Source organism: Chiloscyllium plagiosum, chromosome 1 (assembly GCF_004010195.1).
Source record: "Chiloscyllium plagiosum isolate BGI_BamShark_2017 chromosome 1, ASM401019v2, whole genome shotgun sequence".
NCBI classification, from domain to species: domain Eukaryota; kingdom Metazoa; phylum Chordata; class Chondrichthyes; order Orectolobiformes; family Hemiscylliidae; genus Chiloscyllium; species Chiloscyllium plagiosum.
This window is the reverse complement of record NC_057710.1, coordinates 29,393,676-29,420,675: the sequence shown is the minus strand read 5'-3', so window position 1 is coordinate 29,420,675 and position 27,000 is coordinate 29,393,676. Positions and strand designations below refer to the sequence as shown.

The 27,000-nt window shown below is 43.4% G+C and overlaps 1 protein-coding gene across 8 annotated transcripts in view; it reads right to left on the bottom strand.

Annotated features, from left to right (window-relative positions):
- The window catches only part of LOC122560229 (fibroblast growth factor receptor 3-like), a 177,392-nt gene that overhangs the window by 71,083 nt on the left and 79,309 nt on the right, over positions 1-27,000 (bottom strand). For all 8 annotated transcript variants that reach the window (XM_043710819.1, XM_043710906.1, XM_043710729.1 and 5 more), the window contains one exon: positions 8,671-8,940. In XM_043710819.1, the coding sequence (XP_043566754.1) occupies positions 8,671-8,940 (270 nt within the window). The remainder of the gene's footprint in view (positions 1-8,670; positions 8,941-27,000) is intronic.

Here is a 27,000-nt window from a genome sequence, read left to right as displayed (position 1 = left end):
TCCTGGCTCAAATCCCACCTCAGCAGATGGAAGTTGAACTCAGTTAAAAAAAAATCTGGAATTAAGAGCTGAATGATGACCATGGAACTGTTGATGATTGTCAGAAAAAACCATCTGGTTCACTATTGTCTTTTAAGCAAGGAAACTGCTGTTCTTACCTGGTCTGGCCCACATTTAACTCCAGACCCACAGCAATGTGGTTGACTCTTAACTGTCCCTGGGCAATTAGGGATGGGCAATAAATGCTGGCCTAGCCAGAGGTACCCTCGCCCTATGAATGAATAAAATACTGTAGGTTGAGACACTGGTCTTCCCCTTCTGTGATCTAGGTTCCAAGCAAACTCAGTAAAAAGTCTTCTCGGCAAAGTCCCAGATGAAATCTGTTTGGGGCAATCGCATCCCAAACTGTCCTAATTTTGAATCCAATTTCCAAAACAAATAGTTATAGCGATGGTCCTGAGCCAGAAGCTTGTGGGCTCAAAACCCACTCCAAAGTTTGAGTAATATGTGGGGTACACGCTGGAGTTCCAATGTTGTGCAGATGGAGTGCTGCACTGTTAGAAATGCCGTGCTTTGGATGAGGCAATGATTCAGGGGCATTTATGGCACTATTTTGAAAAAAGAACTGGAAACCTTGCCTCGATCAACATCAGTGAATTGGCAGCTGGGGGGGTTGGGCACTGGGAGAGGGAGACCTTCTGATATAATATGGATAGAATGCCGTTTGGAGGGCCGGTTTGGACACAGTGGGCCAAATGGCCTGCTTTCACACTGTAGGGATTCTATGATTCAACAACCTCATCACTGAGGTATGGAGCCCACATCTACAATGATCCTCAGCCAGCCTCAGGGTTTTTTTGTCTCTACATGAAGGTAGCAGCACAGGCATAATTCTGACGAGTCCTCTGGACTGCTACCAACAGAAGTATTGGGTGTAAAATGGCTGCCTGCCGTACACTTCCAGTAATTACCCAGATCCCGGGGCTGCTTAGATAAATGTTTCCCAGCAGCAGGAATGCATCAAGGAGTGATCTCAGTGCGACTCCCCAGCCTTGACCCTGCAGTTTTCCAACACAGGGCTGAGAAAATGCAGTGTGGTGTCAATCCTGTTTCACTCACCACAGAAGGCGTGCTAAGTGGTTGCAGCATTTCCTCTTTCTGATTCAGATTTCCTGAGTCCAGTTTTACATGAGTCAAGGGCAATTAGGGACAGACAACAAACGTTGGCCTTGCAATCGATGCTCACACACTGGCTCTGTTTGGGTTGGTGTATTCATGCCAACATTCTGTCCTGAAAGGACTCCAGCTCCAAATGTTCACCCGTCTCTCGCCTTCTCAGGTGCTGACAGCCACTGCTGTGAACGTTCCATTTTGTGTTTCCTTTCTCCAGTTGCTTTCCTTTTCCCCGTGAGTCTGCACCTGGTGATAAGCATCCGCTCAAAGATTGCTTCATTCGGCAACTCCTCAGTGTTCCACCATGTGCTGGTTGGCGGCGGGGGCGGGAACGGGGGTGGGAGAGTCTTACATTCAGTTTGACAAAAAGAACCTCCACACAGAAGATCACCAACTTCTTAAGGATAACAAGGAATGGACAATAAATGCTGGCCCAGGCAGCAAAGCTTACATCCCATGAATGAATTAATGGGGTATTTAGAACATTAGAGAACAGAAACTATACTCTTAAATTAGCAAAAGTGATAGCTTGTATTTAATTCTCAAGACCAACTAATTTATACAGTGGTACTTAATAAATGTGTACTGTATTTATTAAGTATACATTTATTATACTTGCGCCATTTAGCATCTTGGACACATTATCGAGCGAGGTTTGATATCGAGCTACGTAAGGAGATATTAGAACAGGTGACCCACTTTGTCAAGGGAATAAATTTTAAGAAGCATTTCAAAGAAAGGGAACGTGGTCAAGAAACATTTATTGCCTATTCGCAATTGCCCTTGAAGAAGTAATAGTGAGTTGCGTTCTTGAACCACAGCAGCTTGTGTGCGTGGGTCGGGGGGTGGAAGATACAGAGTTAGTGGAGTCTCTTCCTGTCACTAACCCAGACATTTGAGGGAAGGTTCTTTCTTAACTGTACTGAGCATCACAGCTGATGCAGATTCGATCTTCTCCCAACAACAACAACACAAACCCTTCCAGTCATCAGCAATACAAAGCTCACTGACTTTTTCTCCTTCTCGCCAAGTAGTACTGAAGCCAATGAAAGCACTGAACCATGTTTAAACTCAGCACAGACTGGAAACCAATGTAGTGTCTTTGATTCCACCAGCCAACAGCAATGTGCATGTAGTCAAAAAGCTATCAATGATAAGGAAAGAAATTGAATGTATATAACCTCTTTTACAACCTTACAGCCCTTCACAGCCAATTAAATATTTTGGCAGTGTCAACGCACCTCCAGCAGTGCTACACTCTGACAATATTGCATTATAACGTGTTCCTGAAACAACTGCTAAAGTTCCTGTACTGGGACAACACAACCTTCTAATCCAAGTGAAAGTGCGAACACTGAGTCAAGGTTAACCTGTCTTGAATGATACCCTTTGCTACTGACTTCTTTTGTTGCACTCAGAGATGCCACTAATCAGCACAGATCTTGATACAGTCACTCATGATAAAACAAATGTATTTGCAATCTTTCACAAGTTTGCATTAATGAACTTCAACTGCATTTGTCTGACAGGTGCACACTTTAATGGAGCAGAACACGGGTGAAAATTCTTTCATGTGGAGAACTCTCTTTCATCAGTCACTTGATCAACTCCAGAAGTACCTGCTGGCAATGTGCATGTTATTTCAATTGAAAGCAGCTGCTTAACTCGCACAGCACGTTAAAGTGCAGCAGATCATGGTCTAGCCTGATTACTGGTTTGTCCCTTGTTTGAAGAACAGTGTTGCTTTACATCTAGTCATTATGACAGTGAATGTGTTTCTAGAGAAGGGGCTGTAGGTCTAGAAAGATGGGAAGGCAGTCTGAGTAGGAAGGGGTGTCAGGTCTGTGAATGGATACAGATCTGTTAGGAAGGAGTCACATGCAATCCACGGTTCAGTTTTATGAGCAAAAGCAAGATTCCAAGCAAAGGATTAATCCAAATACCTGGAATGCCACCATTCCAGATGGTTTCAATATTCACTACTGGAGTCAATCAACTTGCAATCAGTCATTAACAATTGAGACAAATGGAAACATGGGGCTCCTCAATATACCTGGTCATAAATTGGAGCTTAAAACAATTGCTTAAGTCACCACCCTTTGCAGGGAGCTTAATGCCCTCAGATCATGATGTAAGACTCAATTAAAGGACCATTTCATTAGAGAAAGCAAGGGACTATGTGAAAATCTGCACGTGCAACTGTTAAGAGAATGAGTTATGAAAAACAGCAGCTTACAATTCCATAATTTCCTCAATTCAGTGAATTTTTGAAGGGTCACAAATACAAGATAATAACAGACAAGGAAGGTCAATTATAGTCTCAACATCTATGATGATATCTAAATTCCATCACTGCAGTATTCGAATGATTGTTCAATTAATCTAGACTTTGACCTTCACTTAACCAGCTGGCAGTCCATGCAGATTTAGAACGCATGTGTTAGAAAGCAATCTATTGGAATGTTACTTTATGATTCCACTCATCAAAGGATGAGGGGGCACAGATTTAAAATAATTGGGAAAAGAAGCAAAACCGATATGAGAAAAGTCTTTCCATGCAGTGAGTGGCTAGGATCTGGCCTGAGAGTGTGGGTGAAACCACATTCAGGAAAGGAGATGGCAAGAGAATAGCATTGAGTGAGACTCTCATTCACAGAGCCAGTGCAGGTTCAATGGGCTCCTGGATACTTTCCTCTACTCAACCTGTTTGGAGATGTCATCACAAGGTCTCTGGTAGGTCTTGAACCTGTGTCTCCTAGCCCTGAGGTAGGAACACTACTACAGCACCACAACAGCCTCCTTCCAAACTGCAACAATTCTGTGATTCTGAGTGATCCTAAATTTACCATTTACTGTTTAGAGTCTTTCTTGGACTACATTGTGAAACAATCCAAAATAAAATCCTATTAACCATCTTATGTTTGTGCACATTACCTCCCAAACACTTTCTTTCCAAGGAGAAAGTGCTAAATTTTGCTCTCATTTCTCAAACCTTTGATATCAGGGATCAATGCTCTTCTCCTAAACGCCTTCAGTGCCTGAATGCCTCCTTTGTGTCTCATGGCAAACCTACAGTTTGTTATCAGGTTTAAGGTGGCTATTTGGTTATGATAGGAAATTTGCAGCTATCCCTTTAAGCCAACCTAGGCCTAAAATGATTCCTTACAATTCAATATTGTTCTTCCAGTGTATTTATCCAATGAGTGGTTGATCTGTCCAGACTATATGTGTCTCCATCTGTGTGGAGAGAACTCAGCTTTGTCGATGTGGCCCTAAGGGACCTGCTATTCCTGTGTCAGTGAAAGCAAAACTGTTAAAGGTTCCTGCCCCTGATTGTTGTCCAATGGCCCCAGCTGGAAATGAAAGCATGTCAATACTGATTGAGGGCATGATTGGCATTACTTGTGATCTCTCAGCTCTGTTAATGAAATGATAATGTTGCTTTAGTCTGCCAATTCACCACGTTAAGTCTCACAAATTAGAAGTTACCTTGTGACTGAAGCAAAGAAAGAAAATGGGTTCCCATGGAATTATTTTCAACATAAAGACTCAAAAAATGAATGATTGAAGTAAAACTAGGGGTAAAAAACAAGGGTAAAATTATATCATCCATTTGCATGCCAACCCTGGAAATAACATTGAGCGAAGTCATTGTGAAGTGTTCACTATCCCTGTACCTAAAGACCACATCATTCTTTAAAAACAAATCAAACCTACTGTTCCTAATTTCAAAATCTGGTCAGAGCCTACAATCATTACCATGGAAGCCTCAGATGCTTTTATTTATGAGACCATTTGTTGAATCCATTCAGGATCTTACCCATTGGTACTTTTGTAGCTTCCTGTCATAGCCTGTGCCCTTTCATTGTGTCCAATGTAATTCTATCCTCCTTTACTCCATCATCTGGAATGTGGCTGTCAGTAATATTGGTCCAGCTCTCTAGAACATCCTGTAAACGCCTTATGTACTCACTTGTAAACAGATTCCTTAAGAACCTCCTGTCCTCTCTAATGATCATTCCGAATTAAATTATGTGCTACTGCTCAACATCATTCCCCACTCAGAGGAAGTTCATCTTTATTGTGATCAAAGAGAATATTCAAAATGCAAACTTTAGTTACCTACAAACAAGAAACAAGAGTAGACCATTTGGCCCTTCCAGCCTGTTCAAAGATTCAACAAGGTCATGGCTGAACCGGTTTTTATCTCAACTCCACATCCCTGCAGCACACCCCTATTAAGTTTTCACCCTTGGTAGTCAAGAATCCGTCCGCCATTGCCTTAGCAATATTTGTTGTTGCTAATTCATAAGGAATAATGTTCAAGTTTGCTAGTCACTTGCCAGAATGGATCACTCACCCTCTATATATCCCACAGGATCTATATTCTAGATTTTTTCTAATTAACCTGTTCAATGACGTTATTACATACCTCTGGAGTAGGTGGAACTTGAACCTGAGCCTCTTAGTCTCTACCACTGCACCACAAGAGCCCCGTTCTATATTCTATCGATTTCAATAGAATGAAAGTCAGTTGGTGTGGGTGTTCTGCTCGAATGTGTTACTGCCCATTCATCAGGTTAAAAATGGTACCCGCTAGAGCCAAACGCTGCTCAGGTAGCACTGTTCACTTGCAGAACCCAACTTGAGTCATCATACAATGCCTGCAGTATGGAAGCAGGCCATTAGGCACGTCAGGTATACACTAATCCTCCATAGAGCATCCCACCCAGACCTACTCCCCCCAAATCTGCATTCCCCATGGTCAATCCACTGAACCTGCACATCTTTGAGCTGTGGGAGGGAAGTGGATCATGTGGAGGAAACCCACACATACACAGGGAGAATGTGCAAACTGCACACAGTCACCTGACGCTGGAATCAAACCCAAGTCCCTGGTGCTATGAGGTTGCAGTGCTAACCACTGAGAGACCAAAGGCTATTCTATTTTTTTTTAAAAATGGCTCCAGACAAATTGTCATTTGTTGCACAATGTTTTTCTTTCCCAGACAGACCATTTCCTTCGTGTGAACAGTGGCTTCATTATAAACGCACTGCTCTGGCTGTAAAGTACTCGGGGCTGTTGTGAGGTTGTCAAAGGTGCAAGTGTTTTCCAATTGAGCTAATCAAATGTTGGAACAGGCAGTTCTGATATTCCACCTTTTCTTTGCCAATATCAGCTTGATCAAGAGAACAAATCAAAACTTTAAAAATAAATGGACTTGCCAGAGAGGGGCACTTCAGGATTAATGTGTTGGAAAGAGCTGGAGTGATTTTACATTGGATCTAATCCATGCTACTCCTGATGTAATAACATATGGCTCTGATGTCTGTGAACTGCTAGCATGGGAAAGAAATCCTCTTCCACCAGAGAGAGACATTGTTCATCTTCCTGAACATAAAAAATCATCCCTTGCCTTCAAACTGACTGAGAATCTGTTCTTCTTCAGTTTTCTGCCCAGAGGCTGGTCTGACCAACAGCACCACCATCGTCACTGTGGGATGGCTGGTTTCATCCCAGCCTGAACAGTGAATCAACCCTGTGCTGTTGCCACCAGCCTGATCCATGCCCACTGTCTAGTCAATTAAGTGCCACTAACAGACAACCCCCCAACACATTTCCGCCATCTAACCCCCCCCCCCCCCCCCCACAACCACCATCACCAAGGAATCCAAGTTGCTATGGTAACATATAATTTTACATGATGCATTGTAGACTGGAGCTATGCGCAGTGATAGTAAAGGACTGTTTTCCCCCACGTGGCTGAGCAGGTATCTCACCCACTCTTACTTCCTGCCATTGGTAAATGTTAGAAGGATTTACAATTTGATACCTATCTGGCCATGTTACCAACCTTTCTTGGCAACCGTGAACTGAAGAGGGAATTGAATCCAGTGTCCCTGGCTCAGATGCAAGATCCTACTCTCCATCTCCCAAAACGACTGAGCTAGTTGAGACAAACTAACTGCAAAAGATCAGATTGTGCTTGCCTTATTTGACTAATGTTTGTAAAACTATAAGAATAAGGAGGAAGAAGTTGTATCCCTTTCTGATTGGTATTCCAGCAAGCCTTCAGTAGCTTTGTCTTTTCATAATTTCTGAGATTTAACATCACTGGCAAGGCCAACGTTCATTTCCTATCCAGGATTGCACTCTAAAGCAGTCCATGTGATCTAGCACACTCTATGTATTTGGGATGGCATAGAAAGCTTATTTCTTAGAAAATTATTGTTAAATATTTTGCAGAGCAACATCATCTATACTTCAGTGTGAAGATTTCCCATTAAGCTTTTCTCAGCATGATCCTGTTGCAGTATATTTCTGCCTTCACTACATATTCTTTGCAGTTCTCATTGTCAATCAGATAAACAGCTTCCAAGGTATTTGATTACAAAATAATATGGCCTCTTAATTATTTGTTCATGCCTGCCTGAAAACATTTGATGTAAAGTTGCAATGGACACCTCCCCAGGGTGTGTGTGTTTACTGGTTAGGCTAATGCTCTCCTACAGTTTACCTGGGGGCAGTAACTAAGGCCTTGTGAAAGCTGACACATCAAAGCACTGTCGATATCCGTTCTCCCTTTTCTTCCCTCGCAATAATTTTACTTTCTTTTTGCATCTCACAGTTACGGAGTAAGGAGCTTGGCTTCGCTGTCTTTCAAATTTGAAAGAAATTGCCTAAATGAAACTGAATGAGGCCCCACTATAAGCTAATATTTCAATAATTGATACTCGAAAAGGAAGCATTTCTACGTCAGTAAACTTCCCATCTGAACCTTCATCCGTAATTTCCAATGTGATGACACAGCACAATAAGTACTATGGGCCAGTCATCCTGAGAGGTGGGGGTTTCTTTTCCATACAATATGTGGTTGTATTTCACTGTTGTTTTGAATAATTGTTTCTGTAGGCAATTCTGACTCGCTCTGCGGTGTGGTTCAACCAGATCTGACATCTCACCCTGCGGGTCACTCCTCAGGTATCATAATATTGTCTTCTGACATTTCCACTTATTTTTGTTGCTTTATTCATTCTTGACATGTGTGGTATTGCTGGCAAAGCCAATATTTAGTGCCCATCCCAAGAGTGCCCCATTAGGTCACTTTTGAGGCCGTTCAAGAGTAAGCTGGATCGCTGGCGGTCACGAAACACACAGATTGGCTATGGTTGGCATCCAATGTTCCTACAGGATATTAATGAAACAGCTGGGCTCTCATTGCCATCCAACTACGTCACTCTCCAGACTCTTCACATTGCAGTGGATGGGTTGGAATTCACATTCTCGAGATTACTCATCTAGACCTTTGGAATATTAGCCCTGTTACATAACCGCTGCAGCAAGGTATCCAGTCATGTTCATTTTTCTCAAGCCAGAGATACAAAGGATAACTATAACCTGCATTGGGCAGCTAACCCTGGATAAGAGTTGCTCTCTATCTCTCAGTTCGACAGACTTAGCACAAGTACAACGCTGATCTGAGAGTGAGTACTCACCTGTGACTTTTATTGTGAAATTTCTCAGGATCTCATCGGTGCCCCAGAGTTTGCAGGAATAAACTCCAGAGTCATCATACGAAATATTGATAACTTTCAGCACTCTCTGTCCAACTTGGGTTCTGTTGTTGGGCAGAATTCGAAGTCCATCTTTTAACCACACCGTAGCTACTGAGGAGCCTTGGGAATTGCAAGTCAGATCCAGTGTGTCCCCATTGCTGAAAACAGACTCTTTCGGAATGTTGTGTTGGCTTCCCAAGGAATCTGTACCTGTGGGGAGAGAGTGACAAAGTCTCAAAACAGGGTTCATGAAAAGTTTAACTTTCCCACTTGTTTCTGCCTTTGATCACAAAGGTCATCTCTTTCCCAAACATCTGTCCTGCCTTCAACCAATCATTATCAGGTTCTCCATAAGGTTCATTCCTGGGCCAACTGCCAGAGACTCTTCCTACATTTGCAGAAAGACAAAGCCACAAGACACACTCCCCCGCATGACGCACTCCCCTGCATGACGCACTCCCCCGCATGACGCACTCCCCCGCATGACGCACTCCCCCGCATGACGCACTCCCCCGCATGACGCACTCCCCCGCATGACGCACTCCCCCGCATGACGCACTCCCCCGCATGACGCACTCCCCCGCATGACGCACTCCCCCGCATGACGCACTCCCCCGCATGACGCACTCCCCCGCATGACGCACTCCCCCGCATGACGCACTCCCCCGCATGACGCACTCCCCCGCATGACGCACTCCCCCGCATGACGCACTCCCCCGCATGACGCACTCCCCCGCATGACGCACTCCCCCGCATGACGCACTCCCCCGCATGACGCACTCCCCCGCATGACGCACTCCCCCGCATGACGCACTCCCCCGCATGACGCACTCCCCCGCATGACGCACTCCCCCGCATGACGCACTCCCCCGCATGACGCACTCCCCCTTCCCCCACATGATGCACTCCCCCACAAGATGCACCTCCCCACATGATGCACCTCCCCACAAGACACACTCCCTCACGACTCACTCCCCCACACGATGCACTCCCTCACATGACATACTCCCCCACAAGACACACTCCTCCACATGACATACTTCCCCACATGACATACTCCCCCACAAGACACACTCCTCCACATGACATACTTCCCCACATGACATACTCCCCCACAAGACACACTCCTCCACATGACATACTTCCCCACATGACATACTCCCCCACAAGACACACTCCTCCACATGACATACTTCCCCACATGACATACTCCCCCACAAGACACACTCCTCCACATGACATACTTCCCCACATGACATACTCCCCCACAAGACACACTCCTCCACATGACATACTTCCCCACATGACATACTCCCCCACAAGACACACTCCTCCACATGACATACTTCCCCACATGACATACTCCCCCACAAGACACACTCCTCCACATGACATACTTCCCCACATGACATACTCCCCCACAAGACACACTCCCCCACATGACACATTCCCTCCACATGACACACGACACACTCCCCCACATGACACATTCCCTCCACATGACACACGACCCCACAAGATATACTATCCCACAATCCTATAAGCAAACACTGAGGTCAGAAGATATCAAACCTATTAATCATGCAAATGGCAAAAAACAATAATGGGGTTGGGGTTGTTGTTGGCAGATGATAATGGATGTGAGGAGGAAGGAAGTGTGCCATGCTTGTATGAATTTTCCACATTCGTACTTTCTTGGTTGTGAGCTTGACTTTTGTGCCCCTTGACATTTTGTTGGTTGAGCTTTAGTGTTGTGGGGAGTATACCTCAGGCACAGGGTAAGGTCACCATACCTCAGGCACAGGGTAAGACCTCAACAATTGAAACTACAGCGTTGACATCCCTCTGCACTCAAACCAGCTGTCTACTCAACCGAGCGAACCAACACTCAATATCTGATTGAAATAAATTATTGCTGTGATTTAAGATTTTCTCTGGGTGAAGGTAAGCTAGTATGACCAAATAACTAATTGGCAGTGCAAAAGTTACAATCTCCATTTAACATCCCAGCACCTTTCTGGTTATTATCACCAATTATACAGGATATTTTCGCCCATAACTGTTGCATAAACACACTGTTACAACTCATGTTTAGTTGTCCCTCAACTTACACAATGAACAATTATAGTCACACATTATAGCTCAAAGTTATGGCCGGAGGAATATTCCAAGAGTGCACATCTTAACTCCAAAACAAATTTAAAAGACACCTGATAGAAGACGTGACTATGATCTTAGACATTACGAGGCTTCTTAAGAAATATCTCAAAGGAACAGAAGGTGGTGCCCAGTTTGTGAGGGTGTTCCAGAGGTCAGAGCCCACCCTAACTGTATGGCAGAACCCCATTGAGGTTGCAGAAGAATGAATGGGGTCAAAGGTTCCTCCTCCTGTGCCCTGCATCAGTGTTGTCCCAGAATCCAGCCTTGTCCTTGTCCAGCACATCTCTCAGATTCTCTCTCTCTCTGCTTCAGAGATTCCTGCTATACCAGCTTCCCTGAATTTTGAAGTCTATCCCCAACCATGAAACTGGAGCTGATGCCTCTATTGCTGAGCTTCAGCTTGTCTGAGCTTAGCCACCTTCATCTTATTGCTGTGGAGCAATCTAAGCTCCAACAATAACCACATCAAGACTCTGACCCCCTTACATCTTCTGCATCTGGGTCATGGTCCTTGAGTTGGAGCAGTTCAGATGTCATAATGGGGTGGTGTGTACATAAAATAATTACAATTTTACCAAGTACTTTGAAAACATTAATTTTCACTGAAGTTACTGTGCTGCTTTATGCAGTTTTGTTTTTGTTGTTAGTTCATGATACATTAAATTTTTAAGTGTTAAAATGGGAGCATCTTGGGAACCAGTTTGTCAATATTATCCTGGATGGTTGATGGCATGGTTACTACGATGAAGGTAGTAAAGGTTGGATAAGAGACCAAAACTGGTGGGAAGCAGAATTTCCACAGGATTATGGAGGAGCAAGGCCATAAACTGAGGGTGGGAATTTTAAATTTGAGAGATTTGAGGAATAGGAGTCAAATGTATATCTGCAAGAATTCTTTGTCCAGACTTCAGATGAAAGATCCTTACTGACTTGTTTCAATTTTTTAGGGGTCAAATGGAAATTAAATGGGAGAAACTGAGAATTGTATAGTCATGAGAGGAAAACAGCAATTAATTAATTTGCTATAGAGAGCAAAATAAGCATCTCCTGGTAGAAATCACATCTGCTAAGTCACAGTGGTCTGTTAATCCTGTGCTTTATGATAGCTGGTAGGCAGCAACAAATCTGATTTAGATTTTTCCCATGAACATTAATTCAGTGTGAGGAGCAGTTGGCTATTGCTGTCTTGTGAACCTGGAAAGCCGCTTGCTGTAAGCTTCCATCGTATGGATTAGACTGCATTATCGTCGTCCATCAGTATGAGATTGCACCGTCAAGAGAGTGGTGCTGGAAAAGCACAGCAGGTCAGGCAGCATCCGAGGAGCAGGAGAATTGACGTTTCGGGCATAAGCCCTTCATCAGGAATGGGGCTCGTGGGCCGGGGGGAGCTGAGAGATAATTGGGAGGGGGTGGGGCTAGGGGTAAGGTAGCTGGTAATGAGATAAGTAGATAACGGTGGGGGTGAAGGTGATAGGTCAGAGAGGTGAGTGGAGCGGATAGGTGGGAAGGAAAATGGACAGGTCAAGAAGGCGGAGCCAAGTTGGAGTCTGCTTCAGGATGTGGCTGCAGAGCTTTAGAGCAGAGGAGAGGACTTGGGAAGTACAGTGAGAGAAAATCTCACTGAGCTCTTTGTAGAGAGAAGAGGAGAACTTCTTCAAGGTAGGCAACCTCGGAAGAGGATTCGTAGTAAGGTTATAATCAACTACAAGAAAGTGAGGTCTGCAGATGCTGGAGCTCAGAGTTGAGAGTGGGATGCTGGAAAAGTACAGCAGGCCAGGCAGCATGCAAGGAGTAGGACAATCAACGTTTCGGGCATAAGCCCTTCATCAGGAATTGGGGTGGGGGGGGGGGGGGGGGGGGGGGTGAGGGTAACCCCAAGGGGGCTGAGAGATAGATTGCACGTCGCCAATTTGTGCACCCAAACCAACTTGAAAAGATACTATCCACATTACAGCAACTCAAACTGTTTATCAAAACAAATAACATTTAGTGGTACCAATATAGTCTCTCTTAATCTGGCAGTGCTATTAGTGAGACAGTCCAGGTGTGACTTGGTTCTAATCTTCCAGATTTCTTAGATTGGAAAACTAAATATAACATGTCTACTCAAGTGAGGAGCGAGATACAAAGTAAGAAACTATAGTTCAGTTACCTGACTGCTGTCATTGGAATTCATTGCGAAAGAGGTAGATACAGGACGTCTAGAAAATAATGATGTAGTCAGGTAAAGTCAATAGAGTTTTGTGTTTCACGAACTTATTAGGATTTTTTGAGAATGTAATAAGCAGGGTGGATAAAGACAAATGTGTGGATATACTTGGAATTGCTATATTTTTTACATTATACCTTGATGCACAAAGTAGAAGCTTTGTGAGTGATTTATTAGCATGGTTAGAGAACTGGTTAACGAACAGAAAATAGAAAGTCAGAAAAAATGGGTCAATTTCAGGTTGTCAAATTGTAAGTATAGGAGTGTCGCATGGTTCAGTGCTGCAGGCTCAACTATTTACAATCTACAGTAATGATTTGTGCTGCAGGGAATACACATATTACAGCCAATGTTGCTGATGATACAAAGATATATGGGAAAGCAAGTTATGGGAGCACCCAGGGGATTACTTTCTCTGCCCTGTTATGGTGCAGTCTGGAAGGTCAGTAAATAAGGAGGAATTGTGTTGGAATGGATCAATTCCTGATGTTGGCTAGACAGAAAGGACATTCCCAGGGCTCAACAATCCAGAGTTCCCCATCCAACCTCTGAAATAGTTCATTAGTTTTCACCTTCGAAGGTGCCCGTCCAAGAATAAGAGATGATCTTATTGACAAGATACTGAGGGAGTAACAAAGATGCCAAGCAAACTTTTCCTGTTGTCGGAGAATCTATCTCGGGATTGCTGTTTCAGAATAAGAAAGCTCCCATTTTACACAGGGATGGTGATGCATATCTTCTTTGAGGGTCGTGACCTTTTTTATTCTCTTCCCCAGAGATCAGTGGAGGCTGAGTCTTTGAATATATTTTAAGTTGAGTTAGATCGGTTTTTGGGTTATGGAGGGGGATTTAGGGTCATTGGGAACAGTCGGGAAAGTAGGGGTCAAGATCAGATCAGCTATCACTTTACTGAATGATGGAGCAGGGCTCAATGAGGAATATTGCTTCTATTCCTTCTTTTCTTGTAGCACCAGGAAGAAACTAAAGCCATTATATGTGCTTAAGCAACATTAAATAGTTCGAAGGAAAACAGCTATGGGTACAACTGTCAACATGTAATCACCAAACTGTATATTTTGGCCCACATGCTGATACAATCCAAAAACTCAGGAATATGCCTAGACAAAGGAAAACAAATAAGGCAGAAAGGTAACATAAAGCAGCCTTTCATTCAGGCACAATCTCCTATACATAGCAAACACCAAGTTGTTGCATTTTGTATGTATTTTCCTAACAGCAATAAGTGCTGTCCTGAAAGGCTGCAATTCTGTAAGACGAGGCACACTCAAATATTTTTTATTTACTAGAATACCGGTATATTAGGAAAACAATTTTTTTTTTAAAATTTCAAATGAGCCCTCTTAATCCCAACAGGCAGCTGAAGCAATTCACCAGCCTGTGCCCAGGATCATTCGTCATTCTGACAGCAATTGGCAGAGCCAAGGGTTCAAGAAAACGCAGACGATTTCATCCTGCACCATGCAAATCTGTGTAGCTCCACACAGTTTGACAGCGTTTTTTTGTGTGTGAAAGGGGAAGACTTGGGATTGGCATTGGGAAGGCGAAGCATCGAGGACTAGAATCTTAAGTTGCTGAGGTCACATTTTTCTTGCGCTGGTTCCAGTTTCCTCAGCTGTTTTGGTGAACACTGTGTACTTTCTGTTCATTTTGTTCTGTACAAAGGTTCATTGATTCCCTGCACCCCATTCCTCCTTTTCTCCCTTGACTTTGATAAATGCTATTGTTGTGAAGGTGAGATAAGTCCAGGACAATTGGCCCACTACATTCTGATGCACCAAGTGCTAAAACACAAACCTGGTAGCTGATTCAATTCGACAAACATATTTCTAACTTCTCTAAACCAACGGTTGTGTGGTACATAGCCTCCTTTCACATTGGCTTCGAGGTAATTACAAACCATTACTCAAGGTAATGGTGGCTCAGTGGTTAGCACTGCTGCCTCACAGTGCCAGGGTTCAATTCCAGCCTTGGGCAACTGTCTGTGTGGAGTTTGAACATTCTCCCTGTGTCTGTGTGGGTTTCCTCCGGGAGCTCCGGTTTCCTCCCACAGTCCAAAGATGTGCAGGTTAGGTAAATTGGCCATGCTAAATCACCCAAAGTGTTAAGTGCATTAGTCAGAGGGAAATGGGTCTAGGTGGGTTACTCTTTGGAGGGTCGGTGTGGATTTGTTAGGCTCAAGGGCCTGTTTCCACACTGTAGGGAATCTAATAAGAAAAAAATGAACTATTGTACATGCAAGTACCAGGACTGAGATGCTAGCCTGCTAAATTCCCAGCTAACTTAAAGTGGTTCCATTAGGGAAATGCCTTTTTTCCCACACAATACTGACCATCTAAAACTCTGGGATTTAGCTTCATGATGGTCCAGTACAGGCACTGTATGACATGGATTTAAGCTCACACACAAGGATGTTCCTTGGTACAATCCTTAGTCTACTTGGAGACACCATACACAGTATCAGATTCCATGTGTGTACTGATAGTACCCAACTTTATATCAAGACAACATACTCTGCCCTTCCACTGCAGCCGATTTGTTGTACCACAGGTCCAACATCCAATACTGGCTTAATGGAAATTATTTCCAATGGGCAAGACCATTGCCATTGTCTACACTGTGAACCTTGTTTCCCAGCCACTGACACTATTTCTCTCTCTGGCCACTCTCTGAGACTGAGACCAGATGACAGCCTTAGTATAATGCTTGCTCTGGACGAAGCTTACAACAGTACAACCTCTGCTTCACCAATCACCATCTCCTCCTTTGCCTCATCTCCTTTTCTGCTGAAATCCTCAATTACACTTTTTGTCACCTCTAAACCCAACAATTCCAACCTCAAGTGGCTGGCCTGCCATCTCCTAACCTCAGCAAATCTGAGCTCAGCTCAATATGTATCCAAATATCGCATCAAGGACTGTTTCACCCATCCTCACTGTACTCACTCATTTATATTGGGTCCTGTTCCAGCAATGGTCACACACATTACTAGTGGGAAACTACAGGGATCAGTGTTTTGACCCCAGCTACTCACAATATATATTCATGAGTTAGATGAGGGAATTAAATGTAATATCTTCAAGTTTGTAAACAACACAAAGCTGGGTGGGAGAATGAGATGTGAGGACAAGCAGGAACGCTTCAGTGTAATTTGGACAAGTTGAGTGAGAGGGCAAATGTATGGCAGGTAAAGTATAATGTGGGATAACTGTCAAGGCAGATTATTATCTAAATGGTGATAGATTGGGAAAGGGAGGAGGTGCAATGAGACCTGGGTCCTCATACACCAGTTGCTGACAGTAAGAATGCAGGTACAGTAGGGCAGTGAAGAAGGCAAATAATATGTTGGCTTCACAGTGAGGAGGATTTGAGTAGAGGAACAGGGATGTCTTGCTGCAATTGGGCCTTGGCGAGACCACACCTGGAGTACTTTGTGCAGCTTTGGTTTTCTTATCTGAGGAAGGATGTTCTGGTTATAGATGGAGTACAATGATGGTGCACCAGACTGATTCCTGGGATAGCAAGACTGACAAATGAAGAGAAACTGGATTGGTTAAGCTATAGTCATTGGTGTTTGGAAGAATGAGAGGGATCCCATTGAAACCTGTAACATTTAAACGGGACTAGACAGGGTAAACACCAAAAGAATGTTCGTAATGATCGAGGAGTTTGTACAAGGGTCACAGTCTGATGATATGGGGTAGGCCATTTAGGACTGAGATGAGGAGAGATTTACTCATCCAGAGAGTGGTAAACTTGTGAAGTTCTCTGCTGCAGAACGTGATTGAGGCCAGAACATTGAATGTTTTCAATAAGGAGTTAGATATACAGTAGTTCTTTGAGTTAAAGGAAAGGAAATAGGGCAAAAGCGGGAACAGGTTACTGAGTTGGATGACAAGCAATGATCATATTGAATGGTGCAGGTGGCTCAAAGGGCTGAATGGCCTTCTCCTCTTCATATGTTTTATATCTCAAATTTGATCAGCCTTATGGTCATATGCCTCCATGGTCTTTCCTTTCCCTATCTGTGTAATTCCTTTGTCTTCTAAGATCTCTGCGCTCATCTAGTTCTGGCCTCTTGTACATCACATGAGCCCTGGTGACTGTGTCTGGCAGCCAAGTTTCAAAACTCTGGAATTCTCCAACAACAAAAAGAGTATAAGTTGCCTTGGAAACTCCCAGGTCAGGAAGTATCCACAGACCGAGAAACAGAATTAATGTTTTGAGTTTGGTATGATTCTTCCTTGGAACTGATTTCTCCCATGTTTGTCTGTTTCATAGAAACATAGAAGATAGGAGCAGAAGAAGGCCATTCGGCCTTTCGAGCCTGCTCCACATTCATCATGATCATGGCTGATCATCCGACTCAATTGCCTAATCCTGCTTTCTCCGCTTAACCTTAGATCCCATTCGCTCCCAGCCGCCTCTTGAATACATTCAATGTTTTGGCATCAACTACTTCCCATGAAAATGAATTCCACAGGCTCATCATTCTTTGGGTAAGGAAACGTCTCCTCATCTCCATCCTAAATGATCTACCTGAATCCTCACAGTGTCATCCTTGATTCTGGACACACCCACCATCAGGAACAACCTCCCCGCCTCCACTCTGTCTAGTCCTGTTAGAATTTTATAAGTCTCTATGAGATCATTAGTCTGAACTCCAGTGAAAACAATCCTAACCTAGTCAATCTCTCCTCATACGTAAGTCCTGCCATTCCAGGAATCAGCATGGTAAATCAGATCTGCTATCCTAACCTCTCCCCATTATCCTGGTGCTACACTCTATTTAATAATGTTCCTGTGAAGTGCCATGGGTCTTTTATTAAGTTAAAGGGGACAATATGAATTGGCCTCCATAGTCTTGAGATGGGGGAAATGAACCAGGTAGCATGCCCTGCTGGATATGCCCATATGAGCATGGTGGGGGGAGAATGAAATCAGGCCTAGACTGCCCTCAATGAAATGACATTTTAACACCTTTAATGTTGAAGATAATTCGGGGTGTGCTGGCCCACATCCCATGAGTGATGCCCACACCCCATGAGTGAATTAAAAGAAAGAGTTGGTGAATGAGGTGCTAAAGTGTGCTGGGATCTGTACCTCAGAGATAATAGACCTTAAACAAATAAAGAGCTTTTACTTGTAACACCCCTGTAGAAACCCCGTTGGACTAATTGACTGAACCCCTGAACCAGGAAAGAAAGAGCAGAGATCAGCTCAGATTCTTTATCCATCGTTTTGTGATTTGGTGTGGGTTTTTATTTCCCTAATCTCCTCCCACCTCTTTTTAATGCATTGACTCAAGTTCTAAAACATGTTGATTGCACTGTTAAACTGGTGCCAGAATGCAGCTAGCACAGACTGTACTGTTGGCAGCAGTATCTAGCCCATCCTCCCCAAACCAGGGCAGTGAGACCTGTGTGGAAGCACTCAACCCTTAAACTGGTAAGGTGGGTATATTAAACCATAGAGAGGCACAGTAAGGGAGGCGAGGGATAATTACAACAAACCAAGGGACACCCAGCCAAGTACTGGTGTTGTGCTGTTCACTGTAAAAAAGTGCAAACTTCGTCTCTCACTTCCTCACACCAAACTAATCAGAATACATTGCAAAACATTAACAGCATACCAACCGGCCAATGTCAGTGTTTGGGCTCCGCACAAGCCTGCCTATGTAACAGCTGTTGCTAATAGAAATCTCCTGTAAATATGAATCTGCCCATTGTACTAATTTTCTTTATTCATTCATTGAATGTTGGTGTCACTGATTGGGCCTTCATTCATTGCCTGTTCCTAACTGCGCGTGTGTGTGTGTGCGCTAAACGCGCAGGTAGACCCACAATGCTGTTAGGAAGGGCATTCCAGGATTTTCAATGAGGGAATGGTGAGAGAAGTCCAAGTCAAGGTGGTGTTCCCTTGCTAGTGATGTCTTTATCCTTCCAGGTCAGATGCCTCAAATGGCATCACGATAGGAAAACAACCCTGGAGGACTGTCCCAGATGATAGAAGTCACTGGTTGGAAACCTTAAACAGTTACTTCAGTATTTCAACTTTCAGTTCTCTCCTACAGAGTAGCAATAAGTCCTGCACTAAGGGAAGCGTGGGATGGAGTTCCGTAAGACAGCTTGCTCCCTTACCCGAGAAATACTGAGACAGAGTCAATGTGGGCCTCAGACTTGGACTAAGCCAGGTTTGTTTCTAGTCTTTACAGATGAACTGAGGACACTTGAGGCACTAAAGCTGGCTACAATGACTCGAGGGAAGGGAGGGCACAAGATACATCAGCAAGGATGACTGATTGTTATTGTCCAATGCCTCAGGCTGCAGGTAGATACAGCAGATGTCGACATGACTGAACGTGAGTCGTCATGTTAATGCTCTGTGAGATTTTCAGTGGGAAAGGGAGGAACATTAAAATGCAATATGGTGCAAAGCCTTGATAATGCAAGGGGAAATAGTTTACAAAAAGCATTGGTGTCTCTTCAAAGTAATGCAAATAATGCTCTATCTCCTAAACAAGACTACGAGTGCAAGTGAGAAAATTATTCTTCTTAGCTTGCGCAGCAGTATCTGGGAAATAATATTATCACAGACGCAAAGGCAAGTTTGGAAAATGCTATTTTTTTACTAATTCCCTTCGACTGCCTTTTGTTTCTATTAAGATGAATAGCAGCTGCCTCCACATAGCAGCTGGTGTGCTCAGAGCACCATGAGGTTACAGAGAGGTCAAGAAAAGAGTCACAATGTTAGCAGTACCAAAAGAACAGACCCAGTATCAACCGGTGTGAGAGATGGCGTTATTTAGCTTTGATGAAGTCATGCCAGATTAAAATCCTTATTAAACAAATGTACAACTACAAAAGGTTGTCACCTTGGTCTGGGGGAATTGGTGCATAATTTGCAGTAAGAACTGTGCTACACTTTGAGGACTTAAGCCTGTCATTGTCTATTGGGTAATGGTCCTGTGGGTTCAACTGGTAAATGCCGTGTTGAATAAGGTAACTGTTCTGAAAGGGTTAACATTGGAGGTTGCATGAAGCTCCACCTAATCTGATGATGTCTTGATGGGGGCAAGGGGATTCAGGCTGAGATGGGGACTGATATGTCATCCCTGTCTCTGATAGTTAACTCTGATTAACCAATCAGACTCATAGCTATTGCTATCATTTTGCAAGATACATCCTGTTAAGACAGGTGTGTGTTCTTGTCAAGTCTTACAATTGGCTTATCCTCTTCCAATGTTCAGAAAATAAGCCATAAACCCAAAAAGATGACTTTTGCATCACACAAATGCCAGGTAATGACAACCTCCAACACAACAGAATCTAACCTTCAATCTGTTACATTCAACAATATTACCATCATGGGGGTTACCATTGACCAGAACTGGACCGGACTAATGACATAAACACTGTTATGTTTACATGGCCAAGTCAAAGGCTAGGAATCCTTCAGTGAATACCTCACCTTGTGACTCCCAAAAGCCTGCCCAGCATTTATAAAGGACCAGTCGGGAGTGAGATGGAATACTCCTCACTTGCCTGGATGGGTGCTGTGCCAAAAACATTCAAGAAGCTTGAAATTATCCAGTGCAAAGCAGCCCACCAGATTGGCACCACATCTACAAACATCTCCACCACTGATGCTCAGGAGCAGCAGTGTGTACTATCTACAAAAAAAAACTGCAGAAATTCACCAATGCCCTTTAGATAGAACCTGTCAAATCCACTATCGGGACAAGGGCAGCAGATACATGTGGATAACACCTGCAAGTTCCCCTTCAGGTCACTTACTATCCTGATTCAGAAATATATCACCATTTCTTCATGGTCACTGGGTCAAAATCCTGGGATTCCCTGTTTTAAGGACATTGTGGGTATGCTTACATCAAATGAACTGCAGCAGTTCAAGAAGGCAGCTCACCACCACCTTCACCACGGCATCTCGGGGCAGGCAATAAATGCTGCCCAGCCAGTGATACCCACATCCAGTATAGAATGGAGGTTTCTGGTAATGACAAGGATTGCTGCTAATGACATTTTGATAAATTTCTGTTGTTAGTTCACATTGACCTTTCGATTTTTTTTGCTGTTTGAAAAAGTAGAAAGGAGGATTGATGACAGCACTCCACCCCCACCTGAGCTGGTGGCGGTTGATTCCACAGCACATAAAACAGGCCTCACAAGCTGCAATGTGTCCCTGACAGTCACTGTTCCACTGTAAATGGTGCTATCTGGAACTCCCTGGGTTGGAATGTCTGAACGGGTCTTCTTGAACCATTCTACCTCTCCATGCACTCTATATCATGCCTGTCCTTGAAGATACTCAAAGTTTGCAACAAGCCTCTGGTCACCTGATGTGGCAATGTGTCTAATTGTGTCTGACATAATTCCAGTGATACAACTAAGTTGGGTTACACCATGAGTTACACTGCTGTCACTGTTGTTGGGAGTATACAGGCTAAGACTGTCTCTGCTGTGATTCACATGTTATAGAGTTACAACAGAATTCAGTTGTTAGGACGTGGGAATTGATAAATGACAAATTGTTGAATGATCAGAAGAGGGCGGACTGGCAGAAAGGACATTGTCAGTTGGTTGATTGCAAGTTCTGCCCCCTTCAGGTACTCTCAGTTATGACAAGATGCAAAGGTGTATTCTCTATAGCATGCAGTGCAGGGAGGTCTCGGTGGTTGACCAAAGCGTCATCATAAAACACACCAAACACCTCCTTGGCAATTGCCCCAAGCTAAGTGAAGGACTGATGTTTTGGTTTTCAAGAGGCACATGGCCTGCTTTCAGACATCTGTCAAGGCTCCTTTTGGTTACTCAATGGAGTGTTGTTCATGACAAGTGCTGGAATGGCCCTATCTTGCCTTCCTCTTTGGGAAAGTTGTTGTTGGTTCCCCTCAGAGTGCTGGGCTGGACCAACACCTCTATTAGTGACTACGAGTAATTGAATCCTCAGCAACACCTCCCCATTGTTATCAGCAAAGGCCAGAACTCAATCTGTGCAGAAGAATCGGTCTCCCATTTAAGACAGAGATTAAAAAGAACTTGTCTTTTCTCTCAGTAGATCGCTGACCTGTAAAATTCTCTTCCTCAAAGAGAGGTGAAGACAGGATCATTTCTATGATTCTACACTGATACATTGGCAGTGCAAATTGGCATGTGGTAGGAGATCTTTGATTTTCCAAATGGACTTACAATAGATAAAAGACAAACTGTTGGTATACTTTTATGGATTTTGTCAAATTTAAGTTTCCTGATTTACCAACATGTAAATCTATCACTCTCTATATTTAGTTACAATATAAAATGTACAAATAATGTTTTAAAATGTTGTGCTTGACATAGTCTACTGGATAAAAGGACCTTAATTTAAGAAAAGGCTAATTTGGATAGACACTTGATTGACGGGAGAGGCAAAGGTACTAGGGTCAGACAGGAACAGTGGAGTTCAGGCTGCAATCAAATCAACAATGATGTTATCAAATGGTGGAGTAGACTTCAGTTGAATTGGTGTTTGTTCTGAATCAAAATTCCATGTTGCAGGAAGTAAATCCCTCTGCCCCCTCCTTTAGGGATGTATTCACACGATGATTTTAACACAGCTGTAAAGTGGTTTGATTTCTGTGCACACTGCACTCGCATAGTAAATAAAGTCAAAATCCAGGGTCAAGGCATGAGCTTAGAGAAGCGGAATGAGACTTGTTGAAAGCAGACACAGCTGCCACCACCTGCTGAAACCATGCACAGGACCAATTGTACCCACTTCGAAAACATGGTGCACTCTGCAGTCACCCACTGTGTTCTGAAATGCTGTCAAAAACACCGATACCAAGAGCACTTTCATTGACAGCAGACATCCACTTTAAAAAGCTGTGGGAGGCATGTCCAACACCCAGCTCTAGTCCAAGTCTACTCATTATCTATGACACCTTCTCCGGGCCTGTTTCCATTTCATGGAAGATCATAATCACAGAAGCTGGTGTCTGCTCTCAATTAATGGTGCTAAGAAAATGTGGATACTACTGTATTTAGAATCAGCCTGACTTTCTGGGGAGATTTACATTGTGTCAATTACAGCCTCTGTTGTTGAGCCCTGCTTACTGTACAAAATGAAAGACAACAGTTTAATTGTCATGTGCTATCCTGTAAACTATGGGTTCCCCAATGGCCTTGCACAATAAATAGAACAGGACAGTGAACAGAACTGTTCGAACATAGTCAGGGTGACAATTAGGATACCACAAATCAGTCTTGGATCATCGTGAGGAGCAGGATTTTGCAGCAAAGTTGTCAATGTTGTAGTGACCTACCCATTACGATGTGATCAGACTTGACGGTGAAGACTGTCACTGGTTAACTCACCATCACACATGCTGAATAAACATAAGCAAAACACTGCAGGGATCTTGGTGCCTATGGATCTAGAACTAAGCATGTGTTAACAACTTCACAGCAGCAAGGGAATGAGAGAAGCTGTTAATGTAATTGTGTTTGTTTTTAATTGCAGATGAAACAAACTGATCTGATAGAATTCCAAGGTAATAAAGCACAGAAGAAAGCCATACAGCCCATCAAGTCTATTGACTCCTTTGAAGAGCTGCCTGGTTATCCCATTCCCTTGCTTCTCTTGCATATCTTTGCGATTTTGTTTTCCTCCAGATGTTAGACACTTTCTACTTCTCCATTATTATTTTCCCACTTTCAGAGACACCGGTTGTTCCTTGCAATCATTCCAAATATACTGGGTGTTTATAGAATCCGGTCAAGAGGTTTTTATTGATGTGCTAAATTTGGCAAGGTACACTGTCAAGTTCTGGATGTAGGTTTGCTCGTTGAGCTGGAAGATTTGTTTTCAGACATTTCATCACCATGCTAGGCAACATCGTCAGTGAGCCTCCAGATGAAGCACTGATGGCATGGCTCGCTTTCGATTTATGTGTTTAGGTTTCCTTGGGTTGGTGATGTTATTTCCTGTTCTTTTTCTCAGGGGGTGGTAAATGGGATCCAAATCAATGTGTTTGTTAAAAGAGTTCCAGTTGGAATGCATGTTTCTCGGAATTCTCGGGTGTGTCTCTGTTTGGCTTGTCTGAGGATGGATGTGTTGTCCCAGTCGAAGTGGTGTCCTTCCTTATCTGTATGTAAGGATACTAATGAGAGTGGGTCATGTCTTTTTGTGGCTAGTTGATGTTCATGTATCCTGGTGGCTAGTTTTCTGCCTGGTTATCCAATGTAGTGTTTGTTACAGTTCTTGTACGGTATTTTGTAAATGATATTAGTTTTGTTTGTTGTCTGTATAGGGTCTTTCAAGTTCATTAGCTGCTGTTTGAGCATGTTGGTGGGTTTGTGGGCTACCATGATGCCAAGGGGTCTGAGTAGTCTGGCAGTCATTTCCAAGATGTCTTTGATGTAGGGGAGAGTGGCTAGGGTTTCTGGCCGCATTTTGTCTGCTTGTTTGGGTTTGTTGCTGAGAAATCGGCAGACTGTGTTCATTGGGTGCCCATTCTTTTTGAATACACAGTACAGGTGATTTGAATAAACTGTCAAGCTATTTAAATGTCTGGGTAATGTAGTTCAGCATACAGAATAATGCACACACAGATGCATACAGACATGTGCATATACAGATATTTATCCTCCCCAATACAACAGCATTCCATCTACACGGTAACCCACTATACCCAAGTACTGAAATCAGTTTGGAGATTATAAAGATGAGACATTGTCAGCCTGTAGATCAGGGTCTCACTGAAAAAGCTCACTGAACAGTTAACATGCAGTCCAGCATTCTTCCACAGATCAACAAAAGCTAAACTGGAGCCACTCACTATGTAAAGGAATGACTTGTGTTGATTTGTAAAAGGCAGCCTTTCACAAAGTGATGCCTGCCCTCTGCCAGACACTCTGCAAAGGAGCTGAGTGCTTGTGGTGCAGAATGGAGGCCTAAGGCATAAGTGGCTGGCTATCACCGAAAGCTCAGGGTACTCAACAAGCAGATGCCACTTCGATGGAAGTACTACATCTTCCTCCTCCATGTGCCAATGTCTTCTGTTCTGTAACTCCTCAGTGAAATTGTTACAAGGGGGATAGCAGGAAATTAGCTGAAACAATCAGGCTCTTCATCCTGGGATTCCCCTCACTCTCATATACACACACACACACACCTTTGTGTTGTCTTTTCTCGAATGGCCTTGATTATTGGTTTTCTGTTCCATTAAGCAAGTATAAAATGAGAGTATTGTGTTTGATACCACAAGCAATTTGAAATTGCTTTTCATTCATTTTACAGTAACATAATCACCTGGGATTTCATGAGCAGATTGGAATCAGCAGAAAGCAATCTGCAGTTTTGGACTGAGCTCTATGTTCTTTTAAACACTGGATATTTATGGAACATTCTTCTGTCCTTGCTTATGTTATATTTACACAACGTGGCATTAAGTGTAATGAATTTATGATGATAAACTAAACTTCTTTTCACCATCTGGTTCTTGCAGGTTCCATTCCCTCACTGCCTTTGTTCATGTCATATTTCCTAACCTCCTCTCCTGAACGTGATGACTCAAATTTAGGTGGGGCTGGGTGGAGGGGAATATTTCCCTGGGGCCTATTTGTCACGCCTGAGCCTGCTGTACTGAGTTTTAAGCAAACCGACAAGAAATCCTAGGTGTATTCATGTCCTCATACAAAGTCCACACACGAAAGCACGGTGAGTCGCTAAGCCAAAGAGTTTCAGGCTCTGTCCCAAGTTAGTCAATCTCAGGCTCCCAGAGTAGCCTCAGAGAGGAGCTGGGGCGAGCAACATGTTGACAGGGCCCCTATCCCAGCCACCCAGGATAGGAAGGGACTCTGCTATGACGCATCCAGTAGTCAAATATCTCATTGATACTCAAGGCCACGACTTCTGAATGAATAACAACCATTTGTGAGGTAACTCAGCAAATACACAACTCTTTTAGCAAAGGCTAAGACAGAGAGAAATAGATGTTAAAAATCATCAAGAATAAAAAGTTGCCAGAGTCAAACCTCAAAGACCATCCACTGACAGAGGTACATAAACAACAGTTAACAGACAGCCACAAGGAAAGATGACATTAAATTTCTGAGATCGTTTTGCCAAAGTTGATGCATTTTGGAAAAGCAAATCAGAGCAGGACTTATACACTTAATGGTAAAGTTTTGGGGAGTGTTGCTGAATAATGAGACCTTGGAGTGTAGGTTCATAACTCCTTGAAAGTAAAGTCACAGGTAGATAGGATAGTGAAGAAGGTGTTTAGTATGGAAACCCACAAGAATTCCTAGGTGTATTCATGTCCTCATACAAAGTCCAAACACAAACAGCACAGTGAGTCGCTAAGCCAAACAGTTTCAGGCTCTGTCCCAAGATAGTCAATCTCAGGTTTATAATTTCTATTAATGACTTGGATGAGGGGATTGAAGGATGGGTCAGCAAGTTTGCAGATGACACAAAGATTGGAGATGCCGTTGACAGTATAGAGGGCTGTTGTAGGCTGCAGCGGGACATTGACAGGATGCAGAGATGGGCTGAGAGGTGGCAGATGGAGTTCAACCTGGATAAATGCGAGGTGATGCATTTTGGAAGGTTGAGTTTGAAAGCTGAGTACAGGATTAAGGATAGGATTCTTGGCAGTGTGGAGGAACAGAGGGATCTTGGTGTGCAGATACATAGATCCCTTAAAATGGCCACCCAAGTGGACAGAGTTGTTAAGAAAGCATATGGTGTTTTGGCTTTCACTAACAGGGGGATTGAGTTTAAGAGTCATGAGATCTTGTTGCAGCCCTATAAAACTTTGGTTAGACCGCACTTGGAATACTGCATCCAGTTCTGGTTGCCCTATTATAGGAAAGATG